This window comes from Myotis daubentonii, chromosome 16 (assembly GCF_963259705.1).
Source record: "Myotis daubentonii chromosome 16, mMyoDau2.1, whole genome shotgun sequence".
Taxonomy (NCBI): domain Eukaryota; kingdom Metazoa; phylum Chordata; class Mammalia; order Chiroptera; family Vespertilionidae; genus Myotis; species Myotis daubentonii.
The window spans coordinates 42,497,318-42,515,826 of record NC_081855.1 but is presented as its reverse complement, the minus strand read 5'-3'; the positions used below and the strand labels follow the sequence as shown (position 1 = coordinate 42,515,826).

At 50.8% G+C, this 18,509-nt stretch overlaps 1 protein-coding gene across 1 annotated transcript; it reads right to left on the bottom strand.

Annotated features, from left to right (window-relative positions):
* Positions 1–16,201: 16,201 nt before the first annotated feature.
* On the bottom strand, positions 16,202–18,147 carry ARL4D (ADP ribosylation factor like GTPase 4D). Its single transcript, XM_059670294.1, has 2 exons — positions 18,001–18,147; positions 16,202–17,443 (listed from the first exon to the last, which is right to left on the bottom strand). The coding sequence occupies exon 2, from the start codon at positions 17,346–17,348 to the stop codon at positions 16,746–16,748; it is 603 nt and encodes a 200-aa protein (XP_059526277.1). The 5' UTR covers positions 17,349–17,443; positions 18,001–18,147; the 3' UTR covers positions 16,202–16,745.
* Positions 18,148–18,509: the final 362 nt, after the last annotated feature.

The window sequence follows — 18,509 nt, the reverse complement described above, 5'->3', positions numbered from 1 at the left end:
CCTGGTCAGGGCACATACCTAGGTTGTTCCCAGTCAGAGCTTCTATGAGAGGCAACCAATTGATGTTTCTCTCTCACGAAAGTCAATTAAAAAAAGAGAGAGAGAGATAAAGAGATTAGAGCATCGTCCTGATAGACCAACGTTGTGGGTTCCTTCCCAGGTCAGAGCACATACAAGAACCAACCAATGAATGCATAAGTGGAACAACAAAACGATGTTTCTCTCTCTCAAATCATTTAAGAAATAAACATTTTTTTAAATAAGAGTTAAAGAGAGTCTCCTCTGAGGAACTGAAGATGGAGGCAGTTGTGAGAATAGAATAGGACTGTGCAGAAATCTATCCTAGAGGGCCAATGTCACCTTCTTAGCTGATGACTTCCCATGGCCAAAGTGACCTGCCCGCCAAGCCCACAGAGCCCTTGCTCTCACAGCCTTTCCAGACCACACCAGGTTGCTTTGTTATAACATGTCTACTTAAACATCTCATCCCCTTTGGACAGTGAACATTCCAAGAGCACTGAGCCTTATTTATCTCTGTGCCCCAGCATCTGGTATCACCCATGAATGAATGAATCAATTAATCAATCAATGAGGTGTGTGACAGATTCTCTCCAAAATAAAACAAACAAACAAATCAACAGCAGCCTGACCCCCAAGATCCTGCCTCGTGGTTTGGTAGCAAGGGACTACACAAGTCAGTTCTGAAAATCCATAATCTCTCTCTCTTTCTTACCCCTTACATTCTCTTTCTCCCTCAAAAGGGCCCAAATAGCAATGCTTCCATCCACGTCCTGGCTCTCCCGCACCTCCCTTTTCCGCCTCCCTCCAGACAGCTTGATGCTGCCACCCTCCCACCCAGCTCTCTGCTTTCCGAGCTCTGAACACCCAAAAAGGAAAAACGATTTGTGCTGAGGGAAGACAGAGCCAGGGAGGAAGGGAAGGGCTGTGCGCTGCCAGCTGACGTTCTGCAGACTGAGCTGCCTGTGTCTGTGCCAAGGGCGCGGCTGCCAGCAGAATCGGAGAGATGGAGGAGGGGAGAGATTTCCACAGCACATCCTGAGCCCTATCTCAGACTGAACTGAACTGGCCTCAAGAGGGAGGATGAGATCAAAGGCCCATAGGTGATAGAGAACTACAGGAGGTCATACATTTATTCAACAAATACTTCCTGGGCTCACTACATGCCAAGCAACAGGCTCAGCACAAGGCAAGCAGGGGTGAAAGACGACGTACCTGTCCTGAGAAATCTCACATTGGAGTAGGAGGAACGGACAAGTAAACAGGCAACTGTCCTGCAGTGCCATCAGAGGGAAGGAAGAGACAAGCACTGGACACAATAAGAGCTCAGAGGGGTTTGCACGTCACCCAGACTCAGAAGGGAAGGTGTAGCCAGAGAGTCTGCCTGGAGGAGGTGACACCCAAAATGCTGAGTGGTGAAGAAAGAGGAGGAATCACATGAGTGAAAATGGGAGGAGAGGCATTCCAAGGCAGCAGGAATCGCCTGTGCGAAGGCAGGGGGCTGACAGAGAGAGAGCATGGCCAGAAAGGGCCATGATTTGGTGCAGTGGAGTAAGAGGTGAAGAAGAGGAATGGTTAGACTATGAAAGTCTCTGTAGCAGATGCTAAGGAGTTTGAATGTTATTTTAAGGAGCTTATAGCAAAAGGTTTTAGAAGGAGGAGGTAACTGCCTTGCATTTTGGAAACATGAGTCTGGCAACCACCTGAGGAACATATTTGCACGATGCAAGAGGGGAAACTAGGAGAGCACTGAGGAAGGTACCCAGGGACAGATGGTGAGGACCTTGAACTTAGGTGGTTCCCATGGGGAAGAGGAGGAAGACACAGGATCTGTGAGGTGTTTAGGGAGTAGAATCACTGGATGTGGTGATGTGACCAGCACTGGGGGTGAGGAGGGGAGAGGGAGAAGAGGGTGACACCCAGGTTCTGACTTGGCTGTTGAGTGGGTCAGATGAAGGTGCCATGAACAGAGATGGGGAATCTGGGTGGTGGTGAAAGTGTAGACAGGAAACAAATGAGTTCAATATGGGGTCTGCAGACACCCAGGGGGAGATATTCAGTAGTAGGTTAGAGGTCAGGTGTGGGACTCAAGTAGAAGTCTGGACTTGGAAATTAGCATAGCTGCTGTAGCTAAAACCATGGGTGTGGCCCTAGCCAGTTTGGCTCAGTGGATAGAGTGTCGGCCTGCAGACCAAAGGGTCCTGGGTTCAATTCTGGTCAAGGCATGTACCTCTGTTGCAGGCTCCTCCCCGGCCTGGGCCCTTGTCTGGGCTCGTGCAGGAGGCAACCAATTGATGTGAGACATCCATATTTCTCTCTGTCCTTTTCTCTCTCTTCCACTCTCTCTGAAAATCATTGGAAAAATATCCTCGGGTGAGAATTTTTAAAAGAGAGAGAGAGAGAGAGATCATTCTTTAAAAAACAAACAACAACAAAACATGGGTGTGGATGAGATCGCCCAAGAAGAATGTGCACATCTGAGAGTGTGCAGACTCTGTCTCCCTGCCCCCAGGGGTGATGGGCTGAGACAATGTAAGTGAAAGTGCTCGTCCCACACATGGGTCAGAATAGACTCTCAATCAATTGTAGTTGAATGAATAGCAGGTCAAGAAAGAATTATGAATAATCATTTAGTATAATGTTTTACTTCCAGACATGATCAACACCATTTCCCTCTTTCTTTCAAAACCTTCCATCCTATTGTCTCCTGGTCCTGATCATTGGAATCCTACCAGGATTCCATCCAGCCTTTCCAGGCCCGAGTCCTGATCGCCTTGCTGCCTATATTCACCAACCGCTCACCCTCCCTCTTTGCCTCCTACACTCTCCCTTGTCTGATATTTTTAAACTATTTTCTTTTCAGGCAGCATTCGTCACTGCCATCAGCTGCCTATTTGAGATATTGTCATCAAATATTGTATCTGTGTAGTTAAACCATAACTATGCATAGGGGAAAGCAATGACACAATCCAAAAATGATCAATTCAAATTACGTCTAATTGGACTGGGAAGCTGCTTTGGTCCTTGCCTCTAAATATAAGTAAGTTAAATATTCCAAAAATCAAGTTCAAGCAAAATGGCCGTATTAGGGGAATTGATAGAGGAACTTGCCTAGAAAGTGGACAGTTCTATCCAAAGGCCTTCAACATGGTACCCAGCCTTCTATCTTTCTATCCACACATCCATTCCATCTATCTTCTAGTTCATCCATCCATCCATCCTCCAAATCCATCCATCTGTCCACCCATTCACCATCCATATATTTATCTAAAAACATCCTTTGAATTCCTGCTCTATGCCAGACACAACACTGGGTGTTGAGGGATAGGAAAATAAGTTAATCCAGCCAGTGTGGCTCAGTGGTTGAGCATCAACCTTGAACCAGGAGGTCATGGTTCGATTCCTGGTTAGGGCACATGCCCGGGTTTCAGCTAGATCCCTAGTGGGGGTGTGCAGGAGTCAGCAGATCAATGATTCTCTCTCACCACTGATGTTTCTATCTCTCTCTCCCTCTCCCTTCCTCTCTGAAATCAATAAATATAGTATATATACTAGAGGCCTGGTGCATGAAATTTGTGCACTCTGGGGTGGGGGGTCCCTCAGCCTGGCCTGCACTCTCTCGCAGTCTGGGAGCCCCCAGGGGATGTTCAACTGCCAGCTTAGGTCCGCATGGAGTGGGCCTGAGCCCTCAGTCAGACATCCTTAGCGCTGCTGCAGAGGCAGGAAAGGCTCCCTCCACCACCGCTGCACTGGCCAGCCATGAGCCTCGCTTCTGGCTGAGCAGTGCTCCCCCTGTGGGAACACACTGACCACCAGGGGACAGCTCCTGCATTGAGTGTCTGCCCCCTGGTGGTCAATGCACATCATAGTGACCGGTCGTTCTGCAGTTCGGTTTATTTGCATATTAGCTTTTTATTATATAGGACTAGAGGCCCAGAGCATAAATTCATGCAAGGGGGGAGGGGGTCCCTCAGCCCGGCCTGCACCCTCTTCAATCCGGGACCCCTCGGGAGATGTCTGACTGCCGGTTTAGGCATGATCCCTGCAGGCCTAAAACGGCAGTCGGACATCCCTCTCGCAATCCAGGAACACTGGCTCCTAACTGCTCTCCTGCCTGCCTGCCTGATTGCCCCTAACCCCTCTGCCTGCCTGCCTGATTGCCCCTAACCACCTCTGCCTTGGCCCCCGCAACTGGGACCCATGACTTCTGTTAAATACCGACTTCTGTGCATGGGCCACGAAGTTTCAATCGCACTATACATGCGCGCTCGCACGTGGTATTTTGTGGAAGAGCCACACTCAAGGGGCCAAAGAGCCGCATGTGGCTCGTGAGCCGCAGTTTGTCGACCACTGCTCTAGACAAATAAGGAAAGTTCATAAGAAAGGTCCTTGTAGCAGGAGAGGAATTTGGAGATGGACAGGGATGCAAGGCAATGAGACACAATTTACTCCCCAATGTATAGGCTACTCCTGGGCATGGGAAATTTATGGGACTTCAAACCACATCACCTCTCTTGCCCTCAATATCTTCATCAATAGATCAAAGAGGTTGTATTACTGGGTTTCTATGCTCCATTGAATGTAGGGCAACCAACTCAACTGTCCTGGTTTGCCTGGTTACTGCCGACTTCTTGGGGTTCAGGAGTTGCAATGCTAAAACCAGACAAACTGGGAGGAGTTGATCTCCCTAACTGAACCTTACAGATATCATAGGGAGACCACAGAGACAAGAGGTAGGAGGAGGACAGTCCGGGAGATTCAAAGTCTCCAGTTCTACGTTAACTGAATCAGTTGTGACTTGTTTTCCACATTGAACTTCTATGTTAGATTTCGTTTGAAGAAACATTCCTATTGCTTTTTTCCCCCATCACTTTTTTAAAATGGGGGGAACATTTCTTAAAATGTTTTTTATTTGATTTTAAAGGGATAGGAAGGGAGAGAGAAACATCAATGTGAGAGAGAAACATCAATTGGTTGCCTTCCACATGCATCCCAACAGGGGACTGAGCCCACAACCTGGGCATGTGCCCTGACCAGGAATCGGTACATGGAACAACACTCAACCAACTGGACTGCACAAGCGAGGGCACCATTGCTTTTTTTTTTTTTTTTAATATATTTTATTGATTTTTTACAGAGAGGAAGGGAGAGGGATAGAGAGTCAGAAACATCGGATGAGAGAGAAACATCAATCAGCTGCCTCCTGCACATCCCCTACTGGGGATGTGCCCTTGCAACCAAGGTACATGCCCTTGACTGGAATCAAACCTGGGACCCTTCAGTCCACGGGCCGACACTCTATCCACTGAGCGAAACCGGTTAGGGCACCATTGCTTTTTTTTTTTTTTTTTTTTTAAGAAGAGTTTGAAAACCATTGAACTAAATGAATCTAGTGTCCCTACAGTCTTTCGAAATTAAAATGAATGTATATCTATGAAAAACTTACTTTTTCTCTCTCCTTTCCATTATTCTGCCTTGTATTTCTTCCTTTGATGAGATGCAAAGGAGACTACAAGTTATAAATAAGTAGTTTGGCTCAAAAGTCTTCTTTCCTATAGGACTTCTAGAAGTTCTAAAATAAGTGAGAGAACACTAAATTATATTGAACGTGGTTGAGTTTTAAAGCATCCCAGACCAGCCTGAAGGAAGGCATCCTTTATTTTATACCTTTCTCCCTCTCCACTCCAATACCACTTGCTCTGAAATTGCATCTCTGGGGGTAAGTTCAGGGTTAGGAGGGACAATTAGCCTTAAAAAAATAAAAATCCTCTTGTTTGGGGCAGGACAGAGAGCCGAGAAGGGACTAAGCCAGTGGTTCTCAACCTTCTGGCCCTTTAAATACAGTTCCTCATGTGGTGACCCAACCAGGAAATTATTTTCGTTGCTACTTCATAACTGTAATGTTGCTACTGTTATGATTCGTAATGTAAATATCTGATAGGCAGGATGGTCTTAGGCGACCTCTGTGAAAGGGTCTTTCGACCACCAAAGGGGTCGTGACCCACAGGTTGAGAACCTCTGGACTATGAGAAGCAGTTGGAAATAATATCTCAGCTCCCCCTCCCATTCCAGATCCGCTGGCAGCTCTAATTGAAGCCTGTCACAGGGAGAGAAGCCAGCTGCAAATTGCATTCATCAACGAATTACAGCAATTACAGCCCCGGCCCCAGCCTAACGGCAAGTCCAATCAGGCCATCTCTTCCTCTGATTCAGAAGTGCCAAACGTTTCCGTCCTCCAGGGTCACTTTCCCTGCTCCAGACCGAACTTTATCCTTGCCCCACACCTGCCTTTAGCCCATACGATACGTCAGGGAGAATGCGTGCTTCCCAACCATCTCCAGGGCGGGCGCTTCTCTCAACCCTCACTGAGGCTCACCCAGCAACTAGGCCCAGTTCCTGCCACTGATCTTTAAGATGAGTTTCCCCCAGATTTGGTCCTTGAGAGAATTGATCTGCAGACAGTTCAAAGGCCTGGTAAGAAGGCTTTCCTTGCCCTAGCCGGTTTGGCTCAGTGGATAGAGCATCGGCCTGTGGACTGTAGGGTGCTGGGTTCGATTCCAGTCAAGGGCACATGCCCGAGTTGCGGGCTCCATCCCAGTGGGGGGCATGCAGAAGGCAGCTGATCAATGATTCTCTCTCATCATTAATGTCTCTGTCTGTCTCTCCCTCTCCCTTCCTCTCCAAAATCAATAAAAACATTTTAAAAGAATAAAGAACTCTCAAAAAAAAGAATGCTTTCCTTGCCCTGGCTGGGTGGCTCAATGGCAGTTGATTACTGGTCAGGACATATACCTAGGTTTCGGTTCAATCCCTAGATAGGCACATACTGGAAGTAACTGATCAATATTCCTCTCTCTCTCTCTCTCTCCCCCTCTCTAAAAATCAATAATAATAAGCCCTAGCCAGTGTGGCTCAGTGGATAGAGCATCAGCCTGTGGACTGAAGGGTTCTGGGTTCAGTTCCAGGTTTGATTCCGGTCAAGGGCATATTCCTGGGTTGTGGGCTCAATCCCCAGTGCGGGGGAGGGAGGTGCAGGAGGCAGCTGATCAATGACGCTCTCTCATTATTGGTGTTTCTATCTGTCTCTCCCTCTCCCTTCCTCTCTGAAATCAATAAAAATATATTTTCTTAAAATAAAAATAATATTTTTCCTCATTGGTAGTGAGCCAGCTCAGCTTCTCCTTACGCTGACCACATGGGACCAAGGTGAGGGTGAGGTTCAGGTGAAACCTGAGGAGGTGTAGTGGAAGTGTCACCTCCCAGCAGGAAAGGTATGTAGCCACCCACACCTGTCCACAGTTGCTTCCTCACTCCCCTCCCTGGGGCCAGCAGCTCTGGTTTCAACAACAATTTGTGTGTGTGTGTGCGTGGGGGGGGTGATATACCACAAGAAAGCCACATGTGAAGAACAGGGAGATGTGGAGGGCGTGACACTGGGCCCTTGGTGTAATTTGGGGCATAAAAGAGCAGCCAAATGGCCTCAGAGAACGCTTTTTTTCTCTCTTTTGCTACAAACTGGGCTATGCCAGAGAAAAGGAAGGTTCAGAGGTCAGTTCATCCATCCCCCAGCCTTTGGGTGGAAACAGTCATCTCTTCCTCTCCCCCAGTCCCTGTTTGAACTCGGGAGGGGCAGGGAAAGGAGGTGTCTTTTCTAAGCTGCCGTTTCTAAGGAAGCCAGCCTAGATCCCACCCTTTCCTTTCAGAGAATGCATCCGCTGATGTTTCAGTCAAGCCTTGAGAGTGAGTTTCTCCTGAACTGTCCTTTCTCCACCAGAGGAGGTGGGGATGGACACACCCAGTAAAGGGAGAGCGTTAGAAAGAGAAGGGGTTTGAGTCACATGTCCCCTGGGACACCAGCGCTTTCTGCCTAAGGGAGCCTGGGGCTCAGCTGGCCCATTGGCAAGGGAAGAGGTCAACTGGGAAGACTCAGTAGCCCAGCTTCCTGGAGGCTCTGGAAGAAACTCAGGGCTTTATCCTGAATTTCAGATAAACCTGCAGAAAAGAGAGATTTAGATCAAAGGCGGGAACCAGGGACAAAGAGATAGATGGCAGGAGGAACAAGGAGAGACAGATAAGGGCTGAGGCTGAGGCCAAGAGTGAGAGTAGCGAGAGGCCTGGATTGCCAAACAAGCGCAGCAATCAGGTCAGCGGCTCTCGTCTTCTCGGGCCACACCCTGAGAGGATGCCCTCCATGCCCCACCCAGGTCCCTGGACTGGCTGAGTGTTGTTCCCAGGCCGCTGGCTGCCCCTTCTCCGGAGACTTGAACGAGCAGCAGCCAACTAGCTGGCTGCTGAGGACACACACCAGCCTCCCTGTCTCTGGAGGGGTCCTTTCTGGGTTCCGTTCTCCATCCAGAGCGGCCCCACAGGATCACACGAAGATTAGGCTCCAGGGGTGGGAGCTCATCTTTGCTCTTCCCCCGCCCATCCTGCTCCCCTTCTCTGAGACTTTGACATCAATAAATCATGTGCCCCCTGAATTCCTGCCTCATCTAGGAGGCCTTTGTGTACAAATTGCACCTGAACTCCAGTGCCTACAGTGTCAGACTGATTGAATTAACGCTCTGGATGGGAGATAAGTAGGTGAAAGATTTTATTTTGGGATTCATTCTCTCTCTCTCTCTCTCTCTCTCTCTCTCTCTCTCTCTCTCTTTCTCTCGTTAACCTGATTCCTCATGGTTCATCCCAGTGCATTCTGTCTGCATATAGGCCACCTACTTATGTAGGTGCAAACTCAGGAGAAAATAATCCAGTTTGTAGATTATCCAGAACCCCAGCTGGCCTCTTCCCCCTGAGGCTTACCTGCCTGCGCCCTCTCTCTGCTCCAGCACCTCTGAGTGGGGTGCAGGGCAGGTGGGGCAGAGGAAGGCAGCAGGGAAGGGCAAGATGGTGAAACCTCAGTCTATCAACACTATTGCTACTATCACAGCAGTCTAGGAATGATCAGAAACTACTGGATAATATCATGTTAAGAATTTGTTGTGGATTCCAGGTATCTGGGCTGATCATCAAATACACAGTTAAATTGCTGTTTATAGAGGGAAAATACCCTGAATGAAGCTAGAAAAATAGAGAATCCTAGTTTGATAAGATCTTTTTAGACAATTCAAGATATGCAAAGTCTTCACCTGCTCAGAAAGCTTTTCAGGAAGGAAAGTATGCAGATCTGTCAGGTTTTTCAGTCCTTCTGATCATCTCCCCTCCTTCCAGGCTGCTGCAGTTTGACCTGTTTCTCTTCTGATTTTAGAAGAAAAGAAGGATGATGGACTTCCCATTCTTTTACCCATGACGCTCCGTTCTCCAAATATCTGGGCCTGCGTTGTCAACAGAAATAGAATGTGAACCACATGTGTCATTTTGGGGTCTCTGGTAGCCACATTTTAAAGTATTTTATTTAACTCAATATGTTAAAAGTATTTCATCTCAACATATCTATATTAAAAAGTATGAATATACTAACAAAAATTATGAATGAGATAGTTTACATTTTGTTGTTGTTGTCCTAAGTCTTCAAACTCTATTGTGCATTTCACACAGTGTGTTTCAGTTCAGTTCAGCCACCTATTCCCTGCTCAGTCGCCACATGTGGCTGGTGGCTGCCATGCGGGGCTGCTCAGGTCTAAATCTTGGGAATCCCTTCCCAATACCTGTTCCACACTGGGCTCCTCTGCAGTGGGAGGCAGAGAGTGGCAATCCTTAGGTAACCTTGGGAGGAGCTGAGGGAGGGTAGTGGTAAACAGACTCTAGGGAGCGTCTCAGGCCAGGTAATTAATTACTGGAGAGGGAGGAATGAAACTGAGTGTATTAAACCTCAGACTCAAGTCTTTCCTCCTGAGCAGCAGGCAGGGTCAAGAAAATACTCTGAAGCCCACGGTTCTCCAAGTAAATCTGCTTCTTTTCCTCACCTCCTCCAGGAAGCCTTCCCAGATAAACTCTCCAACCTACTTGATAGCTTCTTTCCCGAGTGCTATCAGCATTTATAGACTAAAACCACTTCTTTATTGAGATGGCACCCCAACCCTTCAATTCTTGAGTGGACATCCCACATCCCACAGATATGAGTTGAACACCTACTGTGTGCCTGCCGCACACATTGGTGATACAATGGTGAACAAAATGGATGAGTGCTGTCCTCCTAAAAAGCATAGCCTAGAGGTGAAAGCAGACAGTAAACAAACTTAAAAACAAAACACAAACAAGGTCATTTCAGAGAATGACAAGATGAAGGGAGAGAGATCATTAATGAGTTCTTCACACTCACCTTGTCCTGAAAACCATAGAAAGTGAACCAGAAAAAAAAGAAAGAGGGAAAAAAACACACACACACACACACACAGAGAGAAAAACAAAAAATAACTAAATGCAAATGAAGCAGAAAAGATCTGATATTGTTTGCTCAACCCCCCAACTTTACAACAGGGTAACCTGAGGCCAGGGGAGTAGGAGTGGCTTGGTCGAGGTCACAGAAGTTGGTGGCAGAGCCAAGTCTTGCTTTGTGGGTTACGTCCTGAAGTGCCGCCTGGTCATTCTGGTGGCTCCCCTGTTCCTCTCCCATCAGAGATGGCAGAGTGCCGGAGCCAGCGAGTGATTAAGCGGTTCTGCCTTCTCTCTCCCTAAGGATAAGAGTCAGCATCTGGAGTGAAAAGCAATGGGTAATCTTGTAAAAACAAATACAATCAAAAGCACAAAACCTCACTTTCCGCAATCTTTAAAACTCAGCGGTCATTCCTACCCTCCCCCGCCAATCCCTTCACCAGATCGAATGGGGGGTGGGGGCGGGGGGGGAGCGGAGGTGCTAAAGAGAGGAACCCTCCTGCCTCCCCACCTCCCGCCACCCCGTCTGAAGGGGCTTGGACCCCGATTAGGCCAGGAGCCTGAATGAACCGATGAGAGGTGGAGCCCCAGACAGACCCGCGTGGCTGAGGTTTCTGACACTTCAGGCTTCTGCTTCCTGTCCCAGGATTCCTTAGCAGGTGGTGGGGGTCCCCGCTAGAGGAGTCAGGGTCGCCCCGAAGGAGGTCCAGGGCCTACGCTGCCCTCCTTCAGGCTCCAGATCTGTCCCCACGTTCCCTTCTCAGCGCGCACTCCTAGTCCCAGCCTGACGCCCTCTCTGAGCCACGTCCTGGGGATTTATTTTAGGAGTAGTTTCGCCCACTCTGCCTGCCTTCTGCGAGAAGCGAAGCCCGGTGCTTGGGAGTCCTCGCCATCTGCCCACCTCCGCCAGCAGCCAGGCACCCCGGGTGGGGCTCAGTCCCCAGGTCCAGTGAATCAGCCCAGGCTCACTCCCAGGCCTGCAGATCTTCTGCCAGCTTGCTGGTGGTTTTGTTTTCTTTTTTAAAAAAAATATATTTTATTGATTTTTTACAGAGAGGAAGGGAGAGAGAGATAGAGAGTTAGAAACGTTGATGGGAGAGAAACATTGATCAGCCGCCTCCCTCACATCTCCCACTGGGGATGTGCCCGCAACCGAGGTACATGCCCTTGACCGGAATCGAACCTGGGACCCCTCAGTCCGCAGGCTGACGCTCTATCCACTGAGCCAAACCGGTTTCGGCTGGTTTTGTTTTCTTACCTCCACAAAAGCAAGAGTGCTAGAATGTCCACCCCACACGACAGGCCCCCTCCGTGGGAAGAGGCCTTGAAATCTGGCGTTGCGGAGGCTGGATTAAATTTCTCTCTCCCTCCCAAACCCTCTCTACACAAACACGCACTTTGCACTGTCTGTGAACACTTGAAATACATATACCCTTTGACGACCATTCCACTTCTAGAAATTTCTCTGAAAGGGTATCTCCCCACAAGTGTACAAAGAAATACGTGCAAGGAAGTTCATTACCGTGGACACTCTGGATTTAATTAATAAATGATGGCGCGTTCACACAATGGAATCTCGTGTAGTCATCAAAAAGAACGAGGGGCCCTGACGTTGACTAATGCCCAAGATACATTAATGAGGAAAGCAGGCTGTCCCTCTCAGGAGCACATGGCGCCGTTCCTGTGCCCTCCACTCCCCCCAGGCGTGTTGCCTTTTTCTCTCCTAAACTCCAAGGGCCCCTTCTTTTGCCTCTGTAACTTGTTTCCTGAGCCCATTTCTTCTGCTCTTCACTTCTACCTCTGTGACTTTCTTAACAAACTCTCGCTTATAGTTTGGGGGGCGGGGGGAGCCCCAGCCAGGTGGCTGGGTTGGTTGGAACATTGTCCTGTACACCAGAAAGGTTGCAGGTTCTAGTTCATACCTAGCTTTCGGTTCAACCTGGGTTGGCAATGTTTCTCTCTCACATGGATGGTTCTCTCTCTCTCTCTCTCTCTCTCTCTCTCTCTCTCTCTCTCTCTCTCCCTTCCACTCTCTAAAATCAATACTAAGTAAATAAACAAACATATCCTCAAGTGAGGATTTTAAAAATTGTTTTTAAAAAGAGAAAAAGCAAAACTGTATGACCATATGTCATATAATCCCACGTGTGTGGTATATGCATACCTTTTATGTCTACGCAAAAAAAAAAAAAATCTGGAAAATTCTATGTAAGAACCTGTTCAAATGTTTAGCTAGCCGTGAAGTTTACATTATGGGGTTCTCCATTTTCAAAGTTTCTAAACTGCTTCCCCAACAAAGACCCATGACTTTGGTAAGCAGGTGAGGGAGTGGGAGAAAAGTAACCAAAAAAAAAATTGAAAAAGGAAGGAAGGAAAACACCCCCCCCCCCCCCCGCCCCCGCTTGTCCTAAAACACCCTCCCTCCAACTCCCCGGCCGGCCGGGGCCAGCAGATGGCCTTGGAAATGATGTGTGGCTGCGGACTGCTTACCCCTTAGCCCCGTGCTGGCCTGGGCCTCCCTTACTGCCTTCATTCCGCCCTCCTCCCACTGGCCTCCGTCCAGAACGGCCTGCGGTGGAGAACAGGCTGTCCTGAGCACCCTCCGTGCTTCTGCGGAATTCAGTGCTTCCCAGGCCCCAGTGAGGTTGTCCATCTCAACAAGGACTTGGAATGACAGTGTGAAAGGAGGGTGGGGACTTCTGGCCAGATTTGAGGCCAGAGCTGTACTGGGCTTCAGAGATAAAAGGGCCACTCCTCAGGAAGGGGAGTCGGGGAGCGGAAAGCCGGCCCTTAGTCTAATCAAGGCGGGGAAGGAGGGAGGGAAGGGGAGGTCAGAGCGCTGAGATGCCGCTTAGCTCCTAGCTCCTGTTGTCTGTGCCAGGGGCACAAAGAGCCGGCCTGGGAGGAAGGATCTGGATGTACCACTAAGGAGTCCTGTGTCCTTGGGCAAGTCATGCCCCCTCTGGGACTTAGGGACCTTGTTTCCTTCCTCTTTGCCTTTTCTCTTCCGTAAGCAAGTGCAGCACCGGAGAGCTGGAGAGGGCATGGGAAGGGGACCGCTGCCATCTTTGCCCGAATGAGGAGGGGCTCAGGGAAGGGCAGAGTCCCCAGGGAACGTGCCCTCCATCTGGATTTTACAACCCAACTTGTACGAGGTGAGGTGGGGGAGGGCAGCTCAGAAGGGGGCCCCAAATCTGGAATCACTGGTTTCCTTCAGCTTCACCCCACAGGCAGCCGGCCCCTGCCCATCACTCCTGGCCCCCAGAGATCCTCTGCCTTCAGGAGCCTCTCCCTCAGCATCCATCTCAGGGGTCAAAGGAAGTCTATTTAATAACAAAACTAGCCCTAGCCGGTTTGGCTCAGTGGGTAGAGCGTCGGCCTGTAGACTCAAGGGTCCCAGGTTAGATTCTGGTCAAGGGCATGTATGTACCTTGGTTGCAGGCACATCCCCAGTGGGGGGTGTGCAGGAGGCAGCTGATGGGTGTTTCTCTCTCATCAATGTTTCTAACTCTCTATCCCTCTCCCTTCCTCTCTGTAAAAAATCAATAAAATATATTTAAAAAAAGATTAACAAAACTGAAACAAGGGACCAACAACCCACTCCCAATCCTGAGCCTATCCTCACTCAAACCGCCCAAAAGCGCAACAGGAAGAATGCCTAGGCAGGAGGGACCAAGGCAAGATTCTCCCAAACTTGCCACCTACACCCAGCCAGAGGTAGCTTTCTAATTAGAATTCCCCGGTGCTGCCCTCGCCCCACAACCCCTTCAAAACCACTGGCTTCTCCATCTCACTCTCACTTGCACCACCGCCACCAGCTGGTCAGGCCAACGGGTTGTGGGGAAGAGTTGGGATAGTCATTGGTCTTCTGTGGACCATGGCCCCAGGCTAGAGCCTGCCCTGGGGGAGAAGATGGTCCTAACCAGATAGGGAGGGAGGGCAGAGCCAGAACCAAAAGCTGGCACCTTGGAGGCCCCTTTGCTGGGGGGGGGTTGGGGGGGGTGAGAAATCACCTATTCATACATCCTTCTCCCAAATCCAGAGACCTCGGTCCCCCAGGTGACCAGAACTGGAGAAAACAGGTCCTTGCCCTGGCTGGTTTGGCTCAGTGGATAGAGTGTCGGCCTGAGGACTGAGGGGTCCCAGGTTTGATTCCGGTCAAGGGCATGTACCTTGGTTGCAGGCATATCCCCAGTAGGGGGTATGCAGGACGCAGCTGATCGATGTTTCTGACTCTCTGTCCTTCTCCCTTCTTCTCTGTAAAAAAATCAATAAAATATATTTTTTTAAAAACAAACAGGTCCTTGGAGATTTCGAGACAAGAGCCAAATTTGGGATGGAGTAGGGAGGAGAGATTGCCCAGCAGGACAGATTTTTTAAAATATATTTTTTTATTGATTTCAGAGAGGAAAGGAGAGGGAGAGATAGAAACATCAATGATGAGGGAGAATCATTAATCGACTGCCTCCTGCATGCTCCCTAAGGGGGATCGAGTCCGCAACCCGGGCATGTGCCCTTGACCCGGAATCAAACCCTGAGTGAGCCACGCCAGCTGGGCCGAACAGATCTTCTAGCCAGGTTTGCCCCAGCCTGTTCCTGGGCTGCAGAAGAGGCTGTGGTGAGGACTGGGAGCCATGAATCACAGGCATGGGTAGAGGGTGGCCAGGTAGCACGTGTCCCCAGCAGAACCAGCTCAGCAGCTCTGTCAAGTAGGCCCCAGCTCTGATGCACACTGGGCACCCTTCCGGATCAATGCACACTCACCCCTGTGCTGCCAGCCACGGGGATGGGGGTGGGGAGGCGGGGGAACACATCTAAACTGGCCAGACTCAGCACAAAACTTGGCTTCTGCTAGCCTGGCTAGGAAGAAGCAATTCCTTAGGAAGGCTCCCCAGGGCAGGGTTGCCAGCACCTTCTCTCCCTCTCCAGGTCCCTTTCTCTGATTGTGGGGCAGGGGCCTGCTCCGGAGATCCCATGCAAGCACAAAGGTTGGGAGTGTGACTTGGGGGCTGGGGGCTGGAAAGAACTGTGCTGGGTTTTTACTCTCGCCTATTAGGAGGTTGTTTGTTCTGTTATCTCAGACACAGCTGGCCCTGATGCTGGTGAGGAAGGGCCAGGGTACTCAGGCCTCACAATGTTAGCATTTGAGTCTTCCTACCACTACTAACATTCGTGGCCTTCCCCCTCCTCTCCCAGAGGGTTGGGGGTGGGTGTCCAGCAGTCCTCACTCCCAGCAGGCACGAACAGCTGCTGCTACTGCCCCTCTCCTGGGAATAGCTATCATCCCCAGAGCTAGGAGACTAATGGTTTAGTCAGAGCCAGGCTGGCTCAATCCAGCCCAGGCTTCCCCAGCTCCAGCCGCTACCATAGCTGCCAGTAAGTAAGCACAGTCAGCAGGATGAGCACCCTGAGGTGGCGTTAGGCCAGGAATTACTTTCCATTCTCACAGCATCCCCCCAGGGCGGGGGAGGGGGGAGAAGGGAGGGAAACCAGACCAACCTGAATGCTGGGGATACAGTATAGACCTAAGGATGTGTCCTCAAGGGTAAAAACCTAGGAACAGACTCCAACCAGCAACTCTTGAAGTTAAATCTTCAAGACCAGATGGTACCAGGGACAAGGAGGAGCCACAGGATGAGGGTAGGGGAGGAAAGTTAAAGAAAGGAGAAGGAACACCCCCCACCCCACCCCCCAAAAAAACATGCAGATTAGGCAATAGCTTGGGGGAGCAGTTCAACTCTAATTTTTAGAAAAGTGCTTGCTTGGCAAATTCAACTTCAAGGTAAATTATTCTCACCACCCACCCCCAAACCCCACCCATATGGAAATGTTGGACTAGGTAAAGGAGAAAAATAATGCCAGACCAAGGTTAGAGGTACAGTATCATCAGTCTTTAATAACTTACAAATGCTAAAAAATAGTTAATACAGAGGACACACATAGCTTACAAAATGGCAGTGGATCTACAAATGTGGGGAGAGGTTCTTGGCACTTTCACACAGACACTGGCATCCCTAGAAAAGCAGCCTGGGGGGACTCCCCCGTTGGGAGATGGGGAGACAGTACCCCATACCAAATGCATCCCCCAAGTAACTTTCCTTTGCCCTAAAACGCATCTAATAAAAAAGCTAGAGGAAAACAAGAAACAGGTCGAGGTAGATTTGCAGTTTATACTGAAGCCGCCTCAGTTCTGCAGCCCCATGTCTAGAGGTGAGGATAGGGGAGGTGTGAGTAGACAGCCCACCTCACATCCCCCTCCCCAGTACCACACCAAAGCAGGACGCCCAGTGCGGGCGCCTCAGTCCTTCATTTAGGTGGGCAGGTCCTGCACCCCGGGGCTGAGTGAGGGGCCACAGGCTCTGCCTGGCTGTCCGAGTATAAAGACCCCTACTGTGAGGAGAGGGGGCCTGGAGTCACCGTCTCTTCTTGCTTCCCCGGGCAGCTTTTTTCCTCTTCAGGATCATCTCATACAGGCGCTCAAGGCCGGGCTGCAGACCCACCCCGTCCACCGCGCTGCAGGCCTGCACGTGGGTGAGCGTGGCAGCAGCCAGCTCTCGGACTGCCAGCCTCTTCTCCACCTCAGCAGAGCTCAGCGCCCCGGGCTGGTCCTGCTTGTTGGCCAGCACCAACACGGGCACACCCTGGTTGTCGGAGGCCCGGCTGATTCGGTGCAGCTCCACCTTAGCCTCCTCCAGCCGCTCGGCCTCGGCAGCGTCCACCACAAACACCAGCCCGTCAGTCCGGCGGGTGTAGGAGCGCCACAGCGGTCGCAGCTTCTCCTGCCCACCCACATCCCACACTTGGAAGGTGATGCCGCGCGACCCTCCCAGGGCCACCCGGATCTTCTCCATGTTGAAGCCTTTGGTGGGGACGCTCTGGACAAACTCCTTGAACTTGAGTCGGTAAAGGAGGGAGGTCTTTCCAGCTGAGTCCAGCCCGATGACCACCACGTGCAGGGCCTGGAAATGGGGCAAGAAGGAGGGGGTGGGCGCCATCTCTGTCAGGTGGTTCCCCATGGTGAGCTCCAGCGAAGGTGTGGGTGTTGGGGCTCACAGCAGAGGCGCAAAGGTGGCCTTGCAATCGCAGGCTCCGGAGACCACAGCTGGGTTATCTAAACAAGGAAAGGTCATGAGAGAAAACAGGAGAAGAGGTTTAACGAACATGAAATGTGCAACTTCTTGATCTTTTCCTGAGTCAGCGTCCTTGTTAAAATTCCTTTTTTTTTTTTCCCCTTAAGCAGCTGCAGGTGTAACAAAGCCGCTCCCCTCTCCCTGGGGCGCTAACGAGGGCGACGAGACCTAGATAAAACCCCGGTCCCGGGACACTGAAGTGGGGGTGAGGCCCGGATCCAGCGCCTCTTCTCCCGCTAGTGGTGCCGTAACAGACGCCGCAACCCCTACTCCCCAGGCGGTAAGCGTCGCGGGAAGGGGCAGGTCGGACAGCGCCCCCAAATTAAGAGTTAGGGTGCGGGCGCTGAGACGGGAGATGGAGGCCCGCTCCCACCCACCCTCCACGTCCCCAGGCGGCTGACAGCGACCCCTCCTTACACGGAGACCCCTTCCCCAACGCCCCGCGACGCTCCGGGGCCAGCCTTCCGCTGATCGCGGACTCCAGCTCCCCAGGCCCCGCATCGGGGCCGCCTCGGCACGGCCCGTTCAGCCCCTTTACCTCCGTCCACGGCTCTCCCGCGGCGACCCTCCGGGCCAGCCTCCCGAACAGTCACGCCGACCTCCCCGCCCGGCTCAGCGCGCCCGCACTGCCCCGCGGTCCCCGGGACTCGCCCTTAAAACCCGCGGGTGACGTCACGGCGCGCGTGCCAATCAGCAGCCCCGCAGCGGGGGAGTGGGCGTGGAAATATGCGCGCTGCAGCCCGGACCTCCCCGTGACGGGTGTCTGCTCCATCCGTGACCGTTTTAATTGGTCTTTTTCTACCATATTCTAATATTTGCTATTAAACTCGGGAGTGCTCAGGGATAGATGGTGGGAGGGGCAAAGGGAACGCACGAGTGGCAGCCTTTAACTCGTGAGAGGTCAAGTTTCATGATACCACCGCCTCCCCTCCCCAGGCAGTTTCCACACACACGTAAAATCCCTCCACCAGGTTATTTTTCAGGGCTGCTGACAAGTCTTCCTCCTTTATCTTTCCTAATTCAATATCCAAACCCATGTGAACCTAG